The sequence below is a fragment of the Triturus cristatus genome, chromosome 2_1, assembly GCF_964204655.1.
Source record: "Triturus cristatus chromosome 2_1, aTriCri1.1, whole genome shotgun sequence".
Lineage (NCBI taxonomy): Eukaryota > Metazoa > Chordata > Amphibia > Caudata > Salamandridae > Triturus > Triturus cristatus.
Genome location: NC_140581.1, coordinates 1,035,103,922 through 1,035,127,788, shown reverse-complemented (window position 1 = coordinate 1,035,127,788; position 23,867 = coordinate 1,035,103,922). Strand labels below are relative to the sequence as shown.

Below are 23,867 nucleotides of genomic sequence, written 5' to 3'. Positions count from 1 at the left end.
ACTATGTACAATATTGTGCTATAACAAAAGTGTAGAGCTTCTAGGTGTATTTATACGCCTGCACTTAAGGGTTGGTGCTATTAACACATACTTTGGTGAACATGTTTGTTTTTATAACCCCTATAAAAAGATGTCTTTCATATTTCATTATTCCTATATTTATCAACGTTAAAAATGAGGACAATGGTGAAAAAAGAGTGTGGTTGTTGTGATTTCTGATTGTTGGCCTCTTGCTGTTTAGAAGAGTGTCCCCACACAAAATGATTAAATATTTCTATAATGTTTACTGGTGCATGCATCACATACCTGATTTCATATTTAACCTTGAGCCGTGGAAGGCTTGGTCGTAGTGGGAGTAGTTGTTGTTGGTGTAGTAGTGGTTGGAGTAGTAGTGGTTGGAGTGGTAGTGGTTGGAGTAGTGGTGGTTGGAGTAGTAGTGGTTGGAGTAGTGGTGGTTGGAGTAGTAGTGGTTGGAGTTGTTGTACGACGATGATAATGATGCTTCTTCTTGTGCCATTTTTTTTCATGCGACTGGAAAATAGAGAACAGAATAAAAAATATGCTACACTCAAATAAATTAAAATACAGATGTACATAGCAAGACATCACACTATAATCTTTGGCGAAAGGCATCAAGGAACATATACACCAAGGTTTTTGCTCACTACAGGCACACAAAGCAGAAAATACCAACAAAGGTGTATTTCCAGGGACATCAAAACACCAGCCTATGATTTAAGATTCATAGCACATTCACTGCAGGTAGTCACCCTTTCTGATACATAAATATAGCTTTTTATGGTGTGGCTTGGAACCATTCACATCCTTCCCCAAAAAATTCAAGAACTGGAAGTATGAAAGTGTGTATTGAAATGTTGTCCCTGTAATAACTGCTTTGGGAAACATAGACCTTCAATGTATTCTGATCACAAAGTGACCTAATTGTGAATTCTTTGGGATGAGCTGCTGCTTTTCTCCACATTATGTAAGCACAGAATGTAGGAGCTTTGATTAGAACAAGAAAACAAATATTTGGACTGTAGTTTGACTTTTTTACATGGATGTAGATTTTCTGAATTGCAGGAATTCACAAATCTTTACAAAGGTATTCCTGAAAAAGGTTTGATATGTTTGGCTCATATAGAGCGCTATTAGCATGAATGACTGGACTGTAAATCTAATACTCAATACATCAAAAAGCAATTCCAGTCTGCTCTAGCTGAGCACTGTAAGAGCCTGTCAGAGCAGTGCTGGAAAGCAAGGAGCACAGCTTCTGGAGGAGAGGGAAGAAACAGAGCAGAGGGGTTGGGTGGCTACTTCAGTACAACAGAACGCTAGTTGCTGAGGCTCTTATCCCCGGCTGTAAATCGCCTGGTCTGAAGTGGGCTAAGATGCAGATGTAATGTTTGCGCCAGGTGAAGTGTTTGAGTTTTGCTTATTGCCATTGTGATGTGTGGCTAGCGGCTATGATCATTTACGGTGTTTTCTTTGTGATGTGTGAGTGAGTCAGAGTGCACATCCTAAGTAATCATTTGCTGTATTTAGTGTATATATCTTTCTGACTTCTTGCAGGACATCCAGTATTATTTGCTGCTTGTTTATTGATTATTATTATTCATGCATTTAACTGTTGCATTTACCAAGTGTGTTATTATTGCTTGTATATATATATATATTCACTGAAAAAACCATAGGTTTCACACATGTTATAGTTAGCTGGAGATTTTACTCATAAAAAACCAATGAAATTCCCCCGTTATAGTTAGTGCAGGCAACTATAACTCACGCGACCGCAATCCTCTGCTGATGCTAATACTGTATTTAGACACTTATTTGCCCATGTCTTCTTCCATTAAATTTTAGCTATACATATATTACAAATATTTTTTTTTCATAAAGACACATATGTCATCAGCAGAGGATTGCGGTCGCGTGAGTTATAGTTGCCTGCACTAACTATAACGGGGGAATTTCATTGGTTTTTTATGAGTAAAATCTCCAGCTAACTATAACATGTGTGAAACCTATGGTTTTTTCAGTGAATTTGCAAGGTTTTTTAAATGCTAATTCCTAACTATAACGTGTGTGAAAACTATGGTTTTTTCAGTGAATTTGTACGGTTTTTCAAATGCTAAGTTACTTTACGCCGTTCGTGGCGTGCGCGCCCACTTAACGCACTTCATTCCATGCGCGCACGGTGCGCTTCGCGCACCGCGCGCCCACTTTACGCAGTTAGTGCCGTGCACGCACGGTGGGCACGCGGTGCGCTATGCGCACCGCATGCCCACGTTACGTTGGATGGGCAATGTACGCACGATGCGCTTCGCGCACCGTCCGCTCGCGGAGGACATATTATGCGCTTCGTTATGAAAGGTAATCTATTAAATGTTCAATAGATCATTATGTCATGCACAAAAGGTGGCCTGCGGGCACCTTTGGCACACGGGGGTGGGAAATTGTGGATACTGTTTTTTTACAATTAATTTTTACCGTACGCGTACGGTAAGCGTAATCGGCGTTTTTTCGAAAAAAAATTAAATTAAATTTTTTGCCTTGGGGGTTCTTTTGGGACACCTTAATCAAGGCTAGGTGGTTGGGAGCTGTCTAACCTGCCCCTTTACATGTTTTCACCCTTTGTTTTTCCTCCCCCCCTCAGAGTGCGAGAGAGAAAATGGCGGCCGCCGCTTCCTGGTTTCGACCGATTCGAATGTTTACTAAGATCTAACAGCCAATCAGAATCGCGCTCGCGCACGGCACCGTACGCGTACGGTAAGCTTACCGTAAGCGCAAGGTAAGCGCACCGTAAGCTGCCACAGATATATATATTGATTTAAATGTTATTTTCTCAGGAACTACTGAACAGATTTACACCAGACCTACAAAAGGCACTTCCTTGACCTGTAGACTACCTCTCTGCCAAATTTCAAGTAACTCTGTTCAGCCGTTCGGGCTGTAGCTGTGTCTAAAGGTCCTATGGAAAAATGCATGGGAAAAATGCGTTTTGGGACCCCCCTTTTTTCTCAGCCCCCGCTTGACGAATCCCCCCGAGACTTTCAGGGTAGGAGCGGAGCGTAGCGCCCCATTAGTTTTGAAAATTTTGCGAGGATTCGTCGACCGGCGCCAAAGTTATTCCAAATAGAATGTTGCGGTTTTCCTATGGAAACAGGGTCCTAACTATAACTACCTACTGGCGACCGCCAGTAGGTAATATATATATATATTCCTCACCCCAGGCTCACTTATCGAAGGAACCTTTCCAATAGAGCGCACACAAGAGCCATCTGTTTTACAAGCAAGATTTGCAATTTATTTTTGTCCTTTTCGCATTTAAAGTTGACAAACACGTTTCGGCGTGACCGCCTTCGTCAGTGTCTACTTAACTAATTCAACATGTACCTTTTAAATAAAGTTGTACCATGAAATGAAAAACGGGTGATTTGTGATTTGCAGTAGAAACAAAAGAAAGCACATATGCATTGAACATTATCGTTTTTCGCGGCGGCCATTTTGTAACAGTCAACCTCATCTGGTTATCACTGAATACAGCAGGCAAAACATGTCATTTAAACATAAATGTTTTTAGCAGCAACATCTAACACTTATTTGTACACTTTTAAATTTCAAGTGTTACTATTGCCTGCCGTATTTTTCTCTAACATTAAAGAATAGTTTGTACACTTTTAACACTCAAGTGTTACTATTGCCTGCCGTATTTTTTTCTCTTCTTTCTTTCATTAAGCCCTGAATGGGCTGGCTATTCCACAAAAATTAATCTATATGATGATGTGTCTATCTGACACGAGCATTCGCAATCATAAAACAAATTACATAATTACGACAATCCCATATTTATACATTGATATATGTACGGCCATATATTGAATATCTAAGATACCCTCTTTTCAATTTATCAAGTACTCTTGTTTGATTTAATTGAACTCCATTGTATCCTATATGGACTCACATTTCTTCTTCATTGTTGAGTCCTTTTGGACATTTGGTTTGCATTTTGATAATGTATTTCGATTCTAGTATACTCAATTTCTTCACTCGGTCTCCCCCTCTTTCAGATTTTACAATCTGATCCAGACAGAAGAACGTAAGAAGATTGCTATTGCTATTGTGTTTCATCTCGAAGTGGCGTGCAACTGGATAGTTTTGATCTCTATTGTTTATTGCCCTCAGGTGTTCTAGAATTCTTTTCTTTGTTGGGTGGATCGTACTGCCCACATATTGCTTACCACATGGGCACACTAAACAATAAACTGTAAAATCTGAATAGCAATTCAAAAGTTTTGGAATTGGAGTCCTTTCTTTCTTTCCTGGTATCTGATAATCTTTAACTTTGTGACTTTCAAAATTCAAACCAAGTTTGCTATGGCAGGGCGGGAGCCGTGAGGCTCCCGCCCTGCCATAGCAAACTACAGTGTCCCGGGGTGGGCACCCTGGGACACTGCAGGAGCTGGCCCTCATTGGGGCCACCAATTTCGAAAGCCCCAGGGGGTGGCGGTCCCTGGGGCTGGGGCGGCAGAGAGCCCCCCCACATATTTACATAAAGCCCCCCGGGGTGGCGGTAATTCAGGATTTGGCCCCACGGCAGGATATGCGCACCCAGCGCAGATTTTGCCGATTTAAAAAAAAAAATGTGTTTTGGCCCTGGGGGTCCTTGTAGGACCCCCTGAGCAGGCCTGGGGGTCAGGGTGTTTCTACCCTGCCCCCTTTTTGCATTCTGCGTGTTTGTTTCTTAGGTTTCTTGTGCCTCGGTTCTACTGAGGCACAAGATGGCTGCCAACACTTCCTGGTTTGGAGTGTTGACATCCAATTAGCATACAGCTCGTGCTCGGCAGGGTGCATGGATCCACCGCGCCCATAGATATATATGTGATTTTACTTTTGATTTTCTCAGGAACTACTGAACGGATTTACACCATTTAAGTAAAAGGCATGAGTGTTAACCAAAGTCTACCTTTCTGCCAAATTTGGTGTAATTCCGTTCAGCAGTTCGGGCTGTAGCTGCGGCTAAAGTTCCCATGGGAAATTGCTTGGGGAGAACACGTTTTGGGACCCCCCCTTTTTTCTTGGCCCCTGCAACACGAATCATCCCGAGACTTTCAGGATAGGCGCGGACCAGAGCTGGCCAAAAGTTTTGAAAATTTCGCGAAGATTCGTCAACCGGCGCCAAAGTTATTCCAAATAGTATGCTGCTGATTTCCTATGGATAATAGGTCCTAACTAAAACTACCTACTGGCGACTGCCAGTAGGTAATATATATATATATATATATATATATATATATATATATATATATACACATCTATATGAACAGGGCTTCACATCCGAAACGCGCAGACTTTGTCTGCCTTTGTTTTGTGTTATTAAATATCTATTTTGTCTCTACGGAGTGCCGTCTCCTGCGTGAATCCGTTGGGAGCAGTTTTGGTATATATACTATATATATTGTATCCCCTCACATTGTATAGCATGTTTGCCCGAAGTACAATCACATTAGGAAGCCGTGTTTTAACTTAACATGAATCAATTGTTTTCCAGCTACGAAAGCAATTGTGATTTCACTAAAACAGGTGTTACGATACTGAACAATATTGTTATGAAGTGGACAAAAAGGTTATGAAGCTTGAATGTACATAGCCTAATCTTGTTTTCGAAGATATGACTAACCTATCTTTTGTTTCTGTTTGCCTTTATAGAGATTAGACGAATGAAGTGTGTGGATCACCAACTACCGTTATGAGCTATGAGCACGGAGCATTAGGTGTTTGTTCTTGCAACCACACTCACCTTTTCTAGACACTATTTTGAGCTATTGAATATTAGACACGTTTAGGTTAGTAAAAACAACATTTTGAGATATTTTGAGTAAGATTTTTGTTCACTCTTTGGGTACTTTACCCAACACGAGCTCTCACTTCATTATATATAGATTGATATATGCTCAGTATCAGCCTTTTCTGGGTTCCCAATTAAGATATGGGACCGCGTACTAATAGAAAAGCTAGATTTAGCTAAGTACTACTGGGTACTAAACCCGGTCACCGCTACATAAAGTTTTTGTTTAAAAAGAAAAAAAGTTTTTGATTGCAAACTGACTGTCTGTGCACAGAGTGTTATTTAAAACTATCCGTTTACATTCAATTGTAAGATTAACAGTTAATTGAATAGTAATACATATACAGAATGAAATGTATTGTAATACACACGTTTAAGTTGGGAGATGAATTAATTCCGAAGTCTTTTCTCTAATTTTACCTATATTTATATAATTCTTGAACTCTGAACTGAGGTCATATGACCAAGAGCTGAACAGTTCGAAACGCGTCTTTTTGCCCGAAAAATAAATACACTTTGATGAAACTGGATCGTGTGGCTCATGCTTGAAGAATTTGAGAAGCTTGCTGGTTGATATATATATATATATATATATTCTGCTCCAAAGGTTGTCCACCTGGTGAGCAGCACTCGATCTATATATATATATATATATATTATCTACTGGCGGTCGCCAGTAGATAGTTATAGTTAGGATCGTGTTTCCATAGGAAATCTCAAAATTCTATTTTGAATAACTTTGGCGCCGGTTGACGAATCCTTGCGAAATTTTCAAAACTAATGGGGCGCTCCGCTCAGCTCCTACCCTGAAAGTCTCGGGGTGATTCGTCATCAGCAGAGGATTGCGGTCGCGTGAGTTATAGTTGCCTGCACTAACTATAACGGGGGAATTTCACTGGTTTTTCACGAGTGAAATATCCAGCTAACTATAACATGTGTGAAACCTATGGTTTTTTAAGTGAATATATATATATATATATATATTTTTTTAATGTTGTAAATAAAACCCCAAGCCTTATTCGAAAAAGATAGTCTTTGTATTTTGCAAAGCGAAACCCCTTTCTAGATGTTGTTGTGTTTTATGTCTTCTGCCTCATCGTGTTTGGGCCATCGTGTGGGGTGGTAGTATTTTGAAGGCAAGGCAAGACAATTGCTTTGGAATGGAGTTGGGAAGAAGGTCTCTGGTGTTGGTGGGAGCAGGAAGCCAGTTTTTTTTTGCAGCATCTGGAACAGGGAGGAGAGGTCATCTTATGTATGGCTCCCAATCAAACCTCCGTCATTGAGCAACAGTTGAAAGCAGGAGCAGATGAGTCTAGGGACCATACAGAACATAAAACTAAAGCTTAGTAACAGTAAATAACACTGATGTTTTTCATCAAGAGGTTCTAATTAACATCATAGACATCACAAACATTGCTCTTGTAATTATTTGATGTTACTCAGAACCTCTTGGGGAAAAACATCCCTGATGTTCTCTGTTACCCATCTATAATTCAAAATATTAATCACTTCTTACATAAATGTGAAATGTTCTCCACAATTGTAATTTTCTTAGCGTACCAGTGCAAATGGGATGATTCCCTCCCATGCGTACTATCACATGTTTCTGTTTTTATCATTTTTCCCCAATGGTAATTATTTTTCGCAAGTGATGAAGATCTTCTCCTTTTCCATCAGTTTTGAGGATTTTGATTTCCCATTTGCACTCAAGAAAGAGATTTACTAATTTTCTGAACAGGATTAAATCATTGAGCATTTCTAAGACTGCAATAGGTTACAAGTATGTGAATGTGAATATTACCAATATTCAGAAAATCATTGTTATGTGGGTTGTTCCTAGGATTTCAGGGCATCCTTTTGTTGTAGTGCCTACTTCCTGTCTCTGGGAAATTATAATGTGCAGTATTAATCAACTTGGGCTAATATTATGCATGTGTAAATCCCTTTATGGGTGTATCTTCAGCTTTTTAGAATACCAAACTTGAATTTACAATTATTAATACAAGTAAGACTTACAACCAAAATAGGGGAAATATTTGGAGTCCATCATCAAACATTTTCTTGCAGCAGAAAGTGACTGATCACCATTCATTTATCACATCGCCACTGATCACATTCCAGTTTTCAACAGTTTGAAGCATCTGACATCAAATCTACTGATGATCGGAGCTTTGATATATAACGTTTGTTTTATCCCTCTTCTTGAACCTGATTTCCAACTACATGCAGTGAGAGGATCCACTCGTCCAGGATTGAGAAGTGAAACATGATAAGCATGTAGAAATATTACAGTTTGACTGCTTAGCCGTACCCAGGACATTAGAACACACTTGTGAGATAGATCTTATGCCTCAAGCCTTTATGATACGAGCTATTCATTGGAAAATATCTAAAAGGACACCATGGGCCATATCATGATGGGCTTTAATGGTACAGCTTAAATCTCAGTACCTAGTTTATGTTTCTGCAAGGCATAAAGTTAATTCATTTAACCTGATTATTTTCTGAGTTACTGCTTTATTTTATAAGAGACCTGCTTTGAAACAGTGAGCAAGGTTTGCCTCTTTAAATTTCTGGTCTGTGCTGTCTGAAAATAACATTGTAACTCAGAGAAATATCGGGTTAAATGAATTCACTTTATTCCCCCAAAGGTGCATAAAATAGATGCTGGGCTCTGAGCTTCACCTCTGAAGTGGCCCCCTTTAGCCAGATTCAACAGGAAAATACATTAAGACTTAATTATACATGAATTGCTGATATATTGCATATCTGTCCAATTTATCTTGGAATAATGCAAAGAAAAAGTAAGAAAGTGAAATGTTGATCAACCATTGAGTCAGACACCGTCTCTCTCGCCCATCTGGGATTACTTGTGTTCCTTTGCAGAGAATTAGCAGTTAAGATGTACTGTTCTATCTCAAAGAATGTCACAAACAATGTGGATATGGTTGGTCTATGTCTCTAATAGTCCTGGAAAACATGGAATGGAACACTAATCAAAGTAAGTACCATTGGTTCAAATTAAATTGTTTCCTTACTTTTATTTGAAATAAATCCATTCAATCCCAGAAGCCTGAATATTATCAACAGTCAGTCAAGAAAAATATTTTATAAAGCATATGCAAATCAGATACAATGAACCAACAAGAAAAATAAGCATACAAATATAGAACGCCATGTTCACTGCAGGATGTAAGAAACTATTGAGTAATGTCTCATACTTACACCACTGTCACTTGCACTTCTCTCATCCCGTTCAAAGGCCTGGAATGGAGGGAAGATACAAATTTAGAAGAAAAAAGTGCTCTTAGTCAGTGTAGTTGAGGTGCAATGTAATGTAAGAGCAACACTTTTATCAACCATTAACTTAAAGTTACCCTTACCACTTGTCACTGAAATATTCAGCTACCCTCTAAACCTGCCTTAATGGCATAACACTGCGTTCCGCTGATTCCAGCAGCTTCTATAGGCAAGTTTTGAATCGCTATCTCGACTATCATCTCAGAATCCACTCCTTTGACAATGAGCCCTTTCTGATTTACAACTGCTGCAAAACGGCCAAAATAAGGTACAATCTGCCATGTACATTTCACACACAGCTCACTCATTCACCAAGATTCTGGGAGTGTGACGTTATCAACAGTGTATTGTAGGAGATCCATTCCAAAAAAGGTGGTGATGTTATGTGATAAATGGCGAATACCACCAGTGGTGACATATTTTCCAATAAATAGGTAGAAAACACATTTCAGCAACGAATTTCATTTCACTAAGTGCCCAGTGGCAGAGAAATTGCAGTGACACTGGCTTTCCATCTGCAGGAACCTGGAGCGTCACTAAAGGTTGAGCTGCAAATGTGCTAAAACTGGTGTCATTGCCTAGAAGTGCTCACGGAAAGAGACATCCCATGCACTCCATATGTCTATTTTTAACCCCTGAAGATAAAAATTACCCTGGTTGTTTCCATTTCCATCCGATCAGGACTACAGTGGGTTCCCAGGTTACACCTGTCAATCTTTCCAGAATAGGACCCTATGTGTTTCAGACCCCATGGGTTCATAGCAGGGTTGCAATTTAATTATAATCTGAAACATGAACCTTGACATATATATGTCCTGAGTCAGTCACAGCCAATCATAGTTCGTGCCTAGTTGAGCATCATTTAGTGAGTCAGAATTATATTGCATACTTCAATTGTCCCACCCAACAGTGTATAATATGCAAGACAAAAAAAGCCTTATTTAGAGTTCGACAGACAAGATAGTCTTTCAAAACAGGACAGATGCACCATCCACCATATTGCAACTCTCATAGGCTATATTGCACTTGTTATAAGAACGATGGGACGTTCAGTACATTTGTGAAGCTTACATGTATTTTCTGTTGCAAAAACATCTTTGAAAAACAAAATAATAAATAAAGGTTTATGCCTAATTTGTGATCAGATCTTATTGTACAATGAATTAACTTTTTCAAATAAAAAGTGAGTTATTATGTTGTTGTTGAAAGTTTCTTATCTTGAAGAGGAAGCAATGAAAGAAACAACTTGGATGTGGAAATACCAAATTAGACAGATTACAGTGTGTATACTGAGCGGCCAATGAGAAATTCTAATGATTGACCTTGTCTATGTTATGGGCATAACTGAAAGTGAAATGGAAAAAGTAGGGCAAGGGAGTGTACATTGATAATTCTCTACCATATAAATAATGTGTAGGCCTTTATCAGTATTGCGACCCGACCAGGCAGCTCCTGTTCATTCTTAATTTGTACAATTATATCAAGTGGCAATATGTTATGACCACATTCTAAGCAGTGTGGTTGCATGATAGCAAGAAACCTTTCCAGTACAGAAGATTGAGCGCTCCATTAAAGAGGGAGAACAATGGCAGATGCAGGTCCTCTCTAAAATTCCAATATAATACATGGGATTCTGTAATCCCTGTTTAAAGGCACATCTCTAAATTCTTTATAATCAGCAACTAGTGACAAACTCAGTCGCCGATTATAAAGCAGTGACGTCAGAACTCTACTATTATATATTATTCCAGTTGAGTTCTGACTTCACGATGGCTGCCGCCACTGCCAGCAGCTACGGTGATAGGCAGGTCAGGTCACTAAGCATTGTTGAAGCAGCTGTTTAAAGCACCGAGACCAGAACGTTGCTTTTCTTTTTTCTGATCTGTTTAACAGGTTACAATGACAAGCAGAAAGAAGATGTTTACTTTTTTGCACTCCTTAGATAGAGAAAAGAAATAATCTTTCTACGGTTGTATGCATTACGAGCTACTTCAGCTTTTTTTTTAAACGTTTTTGTATTGAACTGTTTCTAAAATCTGTTTGCAACAAATATCTAACAAGTTGTTGATATATTTAATTTTGCCCTAGAGGATTTATTTGTATTCTTCATGTTTGCAAACATGCTCACTCTTTCATATGATAAAGCTACGATTCAATGTTTTAAGAGGTCTGTGGGAAAGGTGATGGTGTGACCATGTATTATATATGATAATGTACCCCCTGGCGTACACGATAAGGGAATTGCAAGTCAACTCTGAGTTCAATAGCCTCATAATAGAACTCGGCCTCCGGCCTTATTCCTCAATATGGTTATGGAACTCCTCAGTGACTTGCAATTATGTACGGCAGGGGGTACTTTATCCATTATATTACACTTTTTGTTTCCCCTTTTAGTGAACATTGTTTTGTTCTTAATTCTAGAAGTGTGCTAAAAGATTCTTCTGAGGAATCGCTGCTAGTTTAATGCCCTCTCTCCCCTTATCAGCCCGCACTGCACAGTAGAGGCTTTAACAACCAGCACAGTAATATGACTTATGTTAGCCATAGATTTTTCAGAGAGGTTTTTCTGAATACTGATATTAACTGGTGCTGTCCACCTGCAGCTTATTTGGTTTCAAAACAAAATATTACACACTGCAAATGCCCTATCATTACTTCAAGACTGTTGAATATTTAATGTCATTCTCAAGAACGGACACATTTTGAAATGCTTCTAGCAACCAGACAATCCAAAAGCACCATTTGAGCCATAGGAGTGCAGTAGGACGTGTTTCCAATTCCCAATTTAGGGAAACTGACTACCACACACATGACATTGGAGCTATCTACTTATCAACAGAAGCACAAAAGATATTTTCACTAAAAGCATTGTTGAGTGAGACTAACAAAGTACTACATGTCTGCTAATGTCCCACATATCACCACTCACCGCAATGCAGACGGCTAAGGCCAGAAGGCAGGACACCACAACCAAGGTCCTCATCTTTTATGAATGATATCTACAAGTGAATATGAAAAAACAAATGGTTAATAAAGAGCACATTTCTGAAGGTCCAGCCATGATCTCCGATGGTGATTGGCAGGAAACCTGCACCTAGGTTTCATTTTGTTGGAGGTTAAAATTGGTTCCATATTTATAAATGTAACCTATTCTCAGCACCAATCAGGTTTTGCAGCAATGGAGGACTAAACTATACAGTAGTGAAAAGAAAATTATATGGCAAGGCATGGGCAATTTTGTGGCATTGAGGCAATGACATGTAACTATGCAGCACACTTTGTGGCAATATTAAGTAGGTATTTTAATATTTAACACACTTTAATATAAAATGGATCAAAGTGCAAAAACATTGTTTTCTTGATTTACAAAAATATAAAGATTTAGCACATGAGATTAAAAAAAAATATAAGCACAGATGCATAATTTAATTAACATTTGCCTCTTCACCACCCAGAGTAAGGCCCTGTGTGAAACAGATTGTCAAGAATTCCTGTCATGCGAGGGGAGGAAAACAGTAACCAGCGAAAACGGACTACATCTCCCAGGATGCTCAGCGGTTGAGAGGTTATGTAAACAGGAGAGCTGTTACATAACTCAAGGAAAACACGCCCTTATGTAAACAGGAGAGCTGTTACATAACTCAAGGAAAACACGCCCTTATGTAAACAGGAGAGCTGTTACATAACTCAAGGAAAACACGCCCTATAAAGGGAGGAACCGGGAGGTACAACGCTGTCGGATATTGTGTTTACACCGACGTACCTGCTTAGTGAAGAGCAGTGTTCCGGAGTGGTGCTCCAGTAAGGCAAGAACGGAGGTAGGTCGAGTCGTTACTCCCTGGGCCGTGTCTTGCCCCATCGTCACCTGTGAAGGACCCGGAAGCTCTACCGGATAACCATTGAGCTTCGCTTTTTGACTCGGCTGAGTCAAAGCGCAGTGTCGCTTTTGCTGGTTGGAGTCGTAACTCCCAGCCCGACCAGAGATACAGGGACTGCCAGCTGTAATGCACACCAGGAGGTGTTTGCCGCGTTACAGACTCGGAAGTCCACAGGATCGATCGAGCGGCTGCTCTCCGTTCAGTCTTCTTTGCTTGTGATTGGGGTATCGGTGACGCATCACCAGGAGGTGACTCCCGTCCCGGTGCAGTCTGAGGAAGAGGTTGAGCGGCTGCTCCCTTCAGGTAGAGACCCCGGCTGGGTGTTTCCCTGACTCCTCGATTCTCCCCAACACTCTTCGTGCCCCTCACAGCCTACCGATTGGCATTGTCGGCCATTTCATTTCTGCCCTCTGTTGGCATACGCCGGGATCGGCGTATATGCAGAGGACGGTTAGGACCATCCGTGCTGTGGGCTGGTAACGTACTTAGCCTGGAGGATTCCAGGGACTATAACCTTTGTTTATTCCTTGTATTATTTTTGCCTTCATTAAAATAACTAACCTTCACAAGTGGTTGCGTTCTCATTATCGTGTCTGTTAAACGATCCTGAGACGTTCAGGGCGTTACAAAATATCCGACCGTAATAACACTAACTGTCTCCCGGTCGATAACAGACATGGCAACACTTGATGATGTGCTGGCTGCTTTAGCGACCGTGCAAATTGAATTGGCTGCCTCCAGGCAAGAAACAGCCGATGTAAAAGCCAGACTGGATGCTATCCAATTGGACCCGCTCACGCCCAGCACCTCCCTCACGAACCAGACCCCTGCGGTAGTAGTGGAAATGCCGGTAGCCGTCCCCTTGGCAACACCAGAGAGGTACAGTGGGGATCCTAACACAGTGCAGGTATTCCTCACACAAGTGGCGCTACATTTATCGTGCAAACCAAGGGCGTTCCCCACGAGTCAGGCTCGTGTGGCTTTCCTTATATCCTATTTGGCTGGAAACGCGGCACAATGGGCCATACCTCTGGTGAGCAGGGACGACCCCATCTTATGTGATTGGGGTGCTTTTCGCGAGGAAATCCTGAAGGTCTTCGACAGAAGGGCTGACTCGTACACGGCGGACCGTGAAATGCTTGAGTTGAGACAGGGATCCAACGACCTGGTGCAGTATCTCAACGCGTTCCGAAGGCTGGTTGCGGAAACCAAGTGGCCTGTTGCTAAACAGACGGCGCTCTTCCATCACGGGCTGTGCGATGAGCTCAAGGACGCCGTGGCTCATATTGACCCACAACCCAAGACATGTGAGGGCCTTATCAACCTGGTATTACGGCTGGAACATAGGCTAAGTGAAAGAAAGGGGGATCATGGGAGAAAAGGAAAATCCCTTCCATCCTATGTGACAGTGGGAAGTCCTGAAACTTCCACCGCATCCAAGGGAGAACCCATGGACATCGGCGCAATACGAGCGAGCCTCACAGCCACGGAGAAAGAGTCACGCCGTAAACAAGGATTGTGCATATATTGTGGCAAAAAAGGCCACTACGTACGTGAATGCCCTGCCAAACCGAAGACGTCACGTTATCGGGCCAACCGGTCGGTAACAGCCGTGGTGGACGTACCGGCGGAAAACTAGAGGACTCCCAGACCAAAGAAGGGGCATCTCGGAGTCACTCATCCATCCCTTCACTTTCCAACTCGGTCACTAAGGGACAACGACACCTGTTTCTCACGGTGCACGTGGGAGTGCATGACCAGTGGATACCCGTTGTGGCCATGGTGGATTCAGGGGCCACTGGCATGTTTATGGACCACAACGAGGCATGCAGGCTAGGGCTAGTGCTTCTTCCCAAAGCTGTACCCAAAGACGTCTATGCTGTAGACGGAAGGCGATTGGTGACGGGGCCCATCGGGCAGCACACGGGGGTCCTTCCGATGAGATGTGGGAGGAACCATTTGGAACAAATCGATTTTAACATCATCCGAGCGCCCCAATATGGCGTCATATTGGGATTGCCGTGGCTACAGAAACACAACCCCTCTGTGGATTGGCCAACACATCGCATCGAACTGACGTCACCGTATTGCATCCTGCATTGTGGAATAAGAACGGAATCCCTTGACGCAGATGAGAGCGGGAGTCAGACGGTGGCTACAGCGGCAGAAAAAGATGTGGCTCTCCCCCAGGCTTATCACAGTTTTGAGGATGTATTTGATGAGGTGAAGGCGGAAGTGCTACCACCACATAGACAGTTTGACTGCCAGATCGACCTGGTGCCAGGGGCCAGCGTTCCCAGCGGCAGGCTGTATGCCCTGACGGAGCCTGAAAACGTGCATCTCCGGGGGTACCTGGATAAACTCCTCAAGCTAGGATTCATCCGCCCGTCCAAGTCTCCGGCCGCCTCGCCACTCTTCTTCATCCCGAAGGCTAATGGGGAGCTGAGAGCCTGTGTGGACTTTAGGGCATTGAATGCGATAACCGTAAAGAATCGGTACCCCTTGCCTCTCATCAGTGTACTTCTGGAACAGGTCAAGAAAGCTCGTATCTACACCAAGTTGGATTTGAAAGGGGCATACCATCTGGTGCGCATGAGGGACGGAGACGAGTGGAAGACCGCCTTTAAGACCAGGTTCGGCCTTTTTGAGTACCTCGTCATGCCGTTCGGTCTGTGCAACGCCCCGGCAGCCTTTCAGTACTTTTTGAATGAGGTATTCAGAGAGGAGTTGGATATCTACGTGGTCGTATATATCGACGACATCCTCATCTATTCGTCCAGTGTGGAGGAGCACGTACACCACGTCAAAGCTGTGCTCCAAAAGCTGAGGGAAAACATGCTGTTTTGTAAACTCAGCAAGTGTGACTTCCACGTCACATCCGTGGAATTCCTCGGAGTGATGCTGAGTCCAGAGGGACAGGAGATGGCAGAACGAAAGATCAAGGCGGTGAAAGAATGGCCGGTGCCCCAAAGCGTGAAGGACGTCCAAAGTTTCATTGGCTTCGCCAACTTTTACAGGCGGTTTATAGATGGATTTTCAGGATTGGTGGCCCCAATCACACAGCTACTGAGGAAGTCCAAGGAGTTTGTCTGGTCCCCTGAAGCGAACAAAGCCTTTGAGGCCCTGAAAAGCGCCTTTGGTAAGGCGCCGGTGTTGGCTCACCCCGATCCGGATCTCCCCTACGTGGTGGAAGCGGACGCATCGGATGTGGCGCTGGGGGCTATCTTGTCCCAACGCAACCACGACACAGGGGTGCTTCATCCCGTTGCGTACATGTCCCGCAAACTCAACGACGCCGAACGCAACTACCATATTGCGGAGAAGGAGCTTCTCGCAATCAAGGACGCCTTCACCGAATGGAGGCATTGGTTGATGGGGGCAAGACATGTGGTATCGGTGTACACGGACCATCGGAACCTACAGTTCATGACGGCCACAAGACACCTTTCTCCCAGACAGCTGCGGTGGATGATCTTCTTTGCGGGGTTCAACTTCCGCATCACATATCGGCCGGGGACGGAAAACCGGAAGGCGGACGCCCTGTCCCGTCAATCTGCAGTTAAGGAACCATTGCCTGCGACCGAGCATTCCATCATTTCCCCGAGGATGGTATTAGGGGTTATCCAACCGGATACTTTCCTGAGGGGAATAAAGAGAGGGATCAGGTCATTCGCATGGCGGAGGTGGCTCCTCAGTCACAGAGAATGGCAGCTGAAGGACGGGATACCCCTGAAGGGCAGGTGCCTATTGATACCCACGCCTAGGCTAAGGAAACAAGCATTCATCTGGTGCCATGACTCTCCATGCGCAGGTCATTTGGGCTTTGAAAAAACGGTGGCTAGCATGGGACGGCATTTCTGGTGGCCAACCATGAGAGTGGATGTCAGGAGGTGGGGACAGGAGTGTCCTACGTGTGCTACCATGAAGGCCGACCATGGCCGAACCCAAGGGCTCTTACATCCACTTCCGACCCCGGATAGACCATGGGATAGCATATCACTGGACTTCGTGGTGAGCCTACCGGTAGACCAGGGGATGACGGCAATACTGGTGGTGGTGGATTACTTGACGAAAATGGGGCACTTCATCCCCTGCAAGAGAGTCCCTACGGCCGGGGAATTGGCGTCACTACTCCTAAAGAATGTGGTACGACTGCATGGATTACCTGGGGTGATCGTGTCGGACCGGGGGTCGCAGTTTACTGCGCAATTCTGGAAGACTTGGTGCACTGCGCTGCATGTTAAGACCGCCCTGTCCACCAGCTACCACCCTCAAACGGACGGCCAAACCGAGCGCCTGAACCAAACGCTCAAACAGTATCTGCGATGTTTTGTGGACCAGGGCAGGGAAGAATGGGTCGACTTGCTATGGGTTGCAGAGATCGCCTATAACAACGCCACTCACAGCTCCACACAGTCATCTCCGTTCTATAGCAACTATGGCCAACATCCCAGGTTCTTGCCATTTCTACATCCGTTCAGAGAGGACAGGATTCCCGCCACAGCGGACAGGGTGGCACACATAAAAGACACGTTGATGCGCACAAGGGCTGTCCTAATAGAGGCCAAGAGAAGATACAAGGCTGCGGCAGACAGGAAGAGAAGGCCCGGGCCACTGTACCGCATTGGAGACTACGTCTGGATATCCACAAGAAACATGAGGTTTCGAAAGAACAGTGTGTTCCATCCCAAGTACATGGGCCCCTATCGAATTACCAAGTGTATGGGTCCCGTGAACGTGAAGGTGTGCTTGCCCCAGTCATTGCGGATACACCCTGTCTTTCATGTATCATTGCTCAAACCAGCACCCTCCAAGCCGTCTGGGACACCTAGGCCGGTATGCGTGGAGTCGGAGGTGGAGTATGAAGTGTCGGGCATACGTGCGTCCAAATTGCGCACGTGGAAGGTATGGTACCTGGTTGCGTGGAAAGGCTATGGCCCGGAGGAGCAGTCATGGGAACCGGCTGAAGGGGTTCATGCTCCGCGCTTGGTCTCCTTGTTCCATCGGCGTTTTCCTGCCAGCGCTGGACCCGTGGGGAGCCGCTGAGAGGGAGGATGTACTGTCAAGAATTCCTGTCATGCGAGGGGAGGAAAACAGTAACCAGCGAAAACGGACTACATCTCCCAGGATGCTTAGCGGTTGAGAGGTTATGTAAACAGGAGAGCTGTTACATAACTCAAGGAAAACACGCCCTTATGTAAACAGGAGAGCTGTTACATAACTCAAGGAAAACACGCCCTTATGTAAACAGGAGAGCTGTTACATAACTCAAGGAAAACACGCCCTATAAAGGGAGGAACCGGGAGGTACAACGCTGTCGGATATTGTGTTTACACCGACGTACCTGCTTAGTGAAGAGCAGTGTTCCGGAGTGGTGCTCCAGTAAGGCAAGAACGGAGGTAGGTCGAGTCGTTACTCCCTGGGCCGTGTCTTGCCCCATCGTCACCTGTGAAGGACCCGGAAGCTCTACCGGATAACCATTGAGCTTCGCTTTTTGACTCGGCTGAGTCAAAGCGCAGTGGCGCTTTTGCTGGTTGGAGTCGTAACTCCCAGCCCGACCAGAGATACAGGGACTGCCAGCTGTAACGCACACCAGGAGGTGTTTGCCGCGTTACAGACTCGGAAGTCCACAGGATCGATCGAGCGGCTGCTCTCGGTTCAGTCTTCTTTGCTTGTGATTGGGGTATCGGTGACGCATCACCAGGAGGTGACTCCGCGTCCCGGTGCAGTCTGAGGAAGAGGTTGAGCGGCTGCTCCCTTCAGGTACAGACCCCGGCTGGGTGTTTCCCTGACTCCTCGATTCTCCCCAACACTCTTCGTGCCCCTCACAGCCTACCGATTGGCATTGTCGGCCATTTCATTTCTGCCCTCTGTTGGCATACGCCGGGATCGGCGTATATGCAGAGGACGGTTAGGACCATCCGTGCTGTGGGCTGGTAACGTACTTAGCCTGGAGGATTCCAGGGACTATAACCTTTGTTTATTCCTTGTATTATTTTTGCCTTCATTAAAATAACTAACCTTCACAAGTGGTTGCGTTCTCATTATCGTGTCTGTTAAATGATCCTGAGACGTTCAGGGCGTTACACAGATGCAGTGGTGCAATGTGCAGAAAACAAGCGTATCTATACAGATTGAGATAAATGGTGTGCCTCACTTATTCAGTACATCACAGATTTGTGTTTGCTTCATTTCACGCAGTAGAACCTGTTGTAACACCCCTGTTCGTTACCAGAAACCCCCCTGCAAATAGTCAAAATCCCTTCTGCCAGCCCAATTATAGAAGATATTTTCAGTATCTGGCCAAAAATGTTCACCTGATTGCATACGTGATATAGCTTTCAGGGGCCGAAAGGTAGCCCGCTAGCACAATAGAATGTGAATCATTGTGTTGCACCACTCTTTGCTGCATTTTAATAACTTTTCATTCTATTTTAGAATCTTTAAAATATTCAGCCTTTGGTGAACTATGCGGCTGGAGCAGTTAATTAATATTTCTGCAGAAATGTTGATTTTCTTCCATCATTATTTTCTACAGGCCCTGCCTATAGGGATGTAGGTTTACTTTACAGTTTGAAAGTTCTTTCATCGAATTTTACATATGAGTGTGCACGATTAATATGGGATAGTGCCATTTAATAGGTTGAGACAAAATTGACAAATATGACGAGCAGACAAATATGTTTGGTCTTTTGTTAGCTGAACAGTATGCCTTTAGTTGTATTTTTCACTGTGCTTTAACCAGATTGTGTTTTTTTAATGAAATAGAAAACATTTATGATGGCATCCACAAACATTCTGACGGTCCGATTCACAAAGGTAAACTTAGACCTGAAGTCTAAATGTAGAGCAGAAGTTTAACTTTATACCTGAAGTCTGAAGATAGGCCTGAAGGCTAAAGGTCCAATTCAAGTCTGAGTTCACCTTTGTGAATCAGACCATGAGTGTTTTTTTCACCCAATTTAGAAACCTAAGTTAGGCCCTCAATGCCTGGCCTAATATATATATGCTCTATAAGGTAGCTGGGAAGTGCTTCCTTCCAGAGGCAACACTCCCTCCTGGGAAAAGATATGATACAGGGTCAAGCACAAAATCCTGTTTTCAAATTGAGGACATAAGCAGAATTTCTATATGTCAATGAGCAAGGGGCGTTGCTTGTCCGTGTAACATATGGATAAGCAAGAGACTTAAACAACCTTCTGCGAGCTCAAACTTTAGAGGAATCATGTCCAAATGCATGTTTAATCTAATAAATATGCCGTTTTAATTTCAACAGCTTTACAGCATTTCGAATCGAGACCACTGAACAGATATGCATTGTGTGTTTTATAAACGGAAAGGATACAGCATATAAATACTATGACTGACAGGGATTATGTTTGAAAAAAAACAGCTGGACGCCCACCTTACTCCTAGGTTTGCATTTTTGGATAATTTGGTCCAGAAAAGACATGTATTATATGGATTCATCCCAGGCTTTGTATGTGTGTCATAAAACACATCGGTGTGGGCTTTTAAAAAGTAATTATAAACTGTTTCATTAATGTCCAATCAAGTTTACCTTGAAATAATATAGAAATGATCAAAACCTAAATCCACTCGACTGGTTACCCTTTCATCCAGATCTGACAAGCAATCTGAAGGTTAAAAGCAATAACTTACCAGGAGGAGCTCGTACAAGGATCGTCTTCTGATGCTTTTGTGTGTGAAGTGGTATTTGGTGTTATAATGCCTGCACATTTATAGTGTTCGTTTAAGGGCCTGGCGTTACCAGGATTAGGGGTGATTGTGTCACACACATTACAGTGGGTGGTAAATAATCCACCCTTGATGACTCCTGCCCTGGTTTCCCTGGCTGCTGCTTTTCAGTGATATATTTAGTAAAAACTGCGGTCTTGTTAAATAAACTAGGTAGGAAGACAAAACTCCACACTTGAGTAGTCAAAGTTTCAGTGGCTTTTCAAACCACAATTCAGGCGTAGTCTGATACTTGTGTGTTCAATAACGCCCTTCACATTTTGAGACAAGGGCTTTTTTTGATTCTAGGAACTGGGTGCTGAAATCTACACAGTATTAGAATGATTGATCCCTTAGTATTGTTCCTGCTTCTTGCTCACTGCTTAAGGCTCTGTCTGTCGCCGAGACAGAGAGGGTGATTATGAACTGAATTGAAACTCTAGCTAGGTAACTGTGGGTCAGAATCTCATCTCGTTGCCATGGGGGTAATGATCAAAAATATAAATTTAGCAAAATATAACAAATCAACCAATATTCTTCTCCTAGTTTCAATTCCTAAGAGTTTCAGTGGACTTAATTAGATGTTGCAATTCATCATTATGGCATTTTAAACAAATTAATTGTGGAAATTAATTTCAAAATATGACTCTATCCTACATCAATATTTTTCTGAGGCATTTCTGTTTGAAGAGTGGTACGCGAAAACCATCAACTTCATATTACAATGTTGAATACAAATTATTGTGAAATGGAAAAGCAGTTAAAACTACAAGCAGATGAGTGGTCAAACATCGTACACATAATATTTTTCATGTAAATAAATGTCACATTTGGGTTGATCCTAGTCTTCTACAAATTGGAAGATTTCAGCTTCAAGGGATATTTAAAAAATGAGAACAAGAAGATGCCATAAAAGAAAATGTGAAGATTTGCCCAAAACATATTAGAGAAGCAGGCTTTCGATTTTTGAAACAAACATAAATAAAAGCATAGACAGAAAGCCTAAATATACAAGATAAGAAATGTACCCAATGAACGAAAGCGTTTCAGAACAAACCCAGTAATGGCAAAATACTAAAGGACTGAAGGTTTTTTCAGAGCATTGAAATATTTGGACCTCCCTTGACAACAAGAGCATGGCAGGGGACACATGCCTGATAATGAGCATATGAATAAGGATTGTTTGTACAACTCTGTATTAGGGCTTAACCATAATACCATGTTAGTCAGAAGGCATTTTGTTGAATGTGTTCCTTCTTGCAAACTGGCTTACATTTAGAAGCTACAAATGTAGAAACATTCTATTACTTATAACACATGCTCTACTACTCTGTGTTTCAAACTACTCCAGATAAAAACGGTACCCCATTTGTGAGGGTGAACCTATTTACTACACCGGGGAAGTCCTCAAAATGCAACAGGGAAACATCAGGATATTTCCTTTGAAATTCACTCATTCTGGCAATGGATTCGAGGCTGCCGTGGCCGGCACCCATGGAAACCTTTCAGAGAAGTAGACACTCATGATTGTCAAGGTTAGGTTGGTTCTCTCAAACATGCTTAATTTCATCGATACTGTTATGATTTTACCTTCCTCTATAGAACGAGACTGACAACATATTATGTGTATGTGTATATATGAGTTTGCCATTTGTATTTTTTCCATCTCCAAACTTTAGCTGTTTCTTTAAAAACAAATAGAGCTATGGCACACAAGGACATATGCAGTTTATGTAAATATATATTTCTAACATATTTACATTAAGGTTTAAGGAGAGATAATGTGTGCATGATTCAGTTCATTAGTAATTAGTTGTGACTATTTTCAAACAAAAGTAAGTGAGAATTTAGAGTAATTTTGAGAGTGGTAAGAGAGGGAGTGGAGTACAGTTAAACTGAACGCTTCTTTGAATAATTCGACTGAAATGAGTGGACTAGAGGTGCTCCACAGAGTGATTGGGGAAAAAAAGAAAGCTTAGCGCACAAGAGATTAAAAAGTTATATATTGTGTTAACGTTTTCCATAGTAATTGGAGACAGATCAATTAAAGCTCTAAAAAAAGTTAGAAATCAATATGAAAACATATTATTTAATTTATAATACTAGGTTACGCAAAGTCCATCCCCGGTAATCTAACATAAACAATGGCTGATGTGTAAAAACATTTCAGTTCAATACTTCACCCTCATACACTATAACCCGTTCATCTCTGCTTAAAGATTATGGGGTATATTCACAAGAACGTGTGATAACTACCGCAAGAGTAGCTTAATGCAACTCTCAACATCGCAGCCCATCGCGGGAAAATAACCCGGTGTCAACGTGGCATTCACAAGGCGGTACCATGCGATAGTCTGCCGAATTCGCAGACAATGTCCTCGATACAACTACCTCGATGGAGATAAAAATACAAACCACAACACAAAAAAACCTGCGATGGGCCAAAGCGCGATGAGGAAATCAGCGATAAGCAATGCTAGGCCTGCAATACACACCTGGCAGGGGGGAAAAATCACCATAAAAGTAGAAAAAACATTCAAACGCAAACTGACCAACACCCAAGCACCATGGAGGCAGCCGGAGCAGGCACAGAGGACGAGCGCAACCCCACAAGCACCCCGGACGACCGGGCTGGGACCTCAAGGACACGGAAAGGCAAGCACAAGAAGAAGAGGAAGATGAAGTTCAGTCTGCAGGCGAACAGGATCATAGTCACGGAGGTGATGGAACACCATCAACAACTGTTTGTCACCTCCAACGTGTCATTGGGCACCAAAACTGGAATATGGCGGGACATCGTGGACAAGATGAATGCCGTCAGAGAGCACAAGAGGAAAATGGACGAGGTCAAGAGGCGATGGAATGACATCAAGCGGAAGACCAACAAGAAACTCGCAGCCAACCAGAAGGCAGCAATGCAGACTGGAGGTGGGGGCCCAGTGCCACAGCTCGTGCTGGATGACATGGAGGAGCTGGTGTTGACAGTCATCAGTGTGGATACTGGGGCCAGAGTCGGGGGATCGGACTCTGCTCGACAGGACACAACACAACCGCAACATGGTGAGTGACCACCAGGTACTGGGGGGACGGTTGGAGATGGCCAC

At 43.0% G+C, this 23,867-nt stretch overlaps 1 protein-coding gene across 1 annotated transcript; it reads right to left on the bottom strand.

Annotated features, from left to right (window-relative positions):
- Window positions 1–306: 306 nt before the first annotated feature.
- Window positions 307–20,735, bottom strand: LOC146866287 (uncharacterized). The gene is made up of 4 exons (XM_085640828.1): window positions 20,689–20,735; window positions 12,078–12,147; window positions 9,074–9,112; window positions 307–531 (listed from the first exon to the last, which is right to left on the bottom strand). The coding sequence occupies exons 2-4, from the start codon at window positions 12,129–12,131 to the stop codon at window positions 319–321; spliced, it is 306 nt and encodes a 101-aa protein (XP_085496954.1). The 5' UTR covers window positions 12,132–12,147; window positions 20,689–20,735; the 3' UTR covers window positions 307–318.
- Between the last annotated feature and the right edge of the window lie 3,132 nt (window positions 20,736–23,867).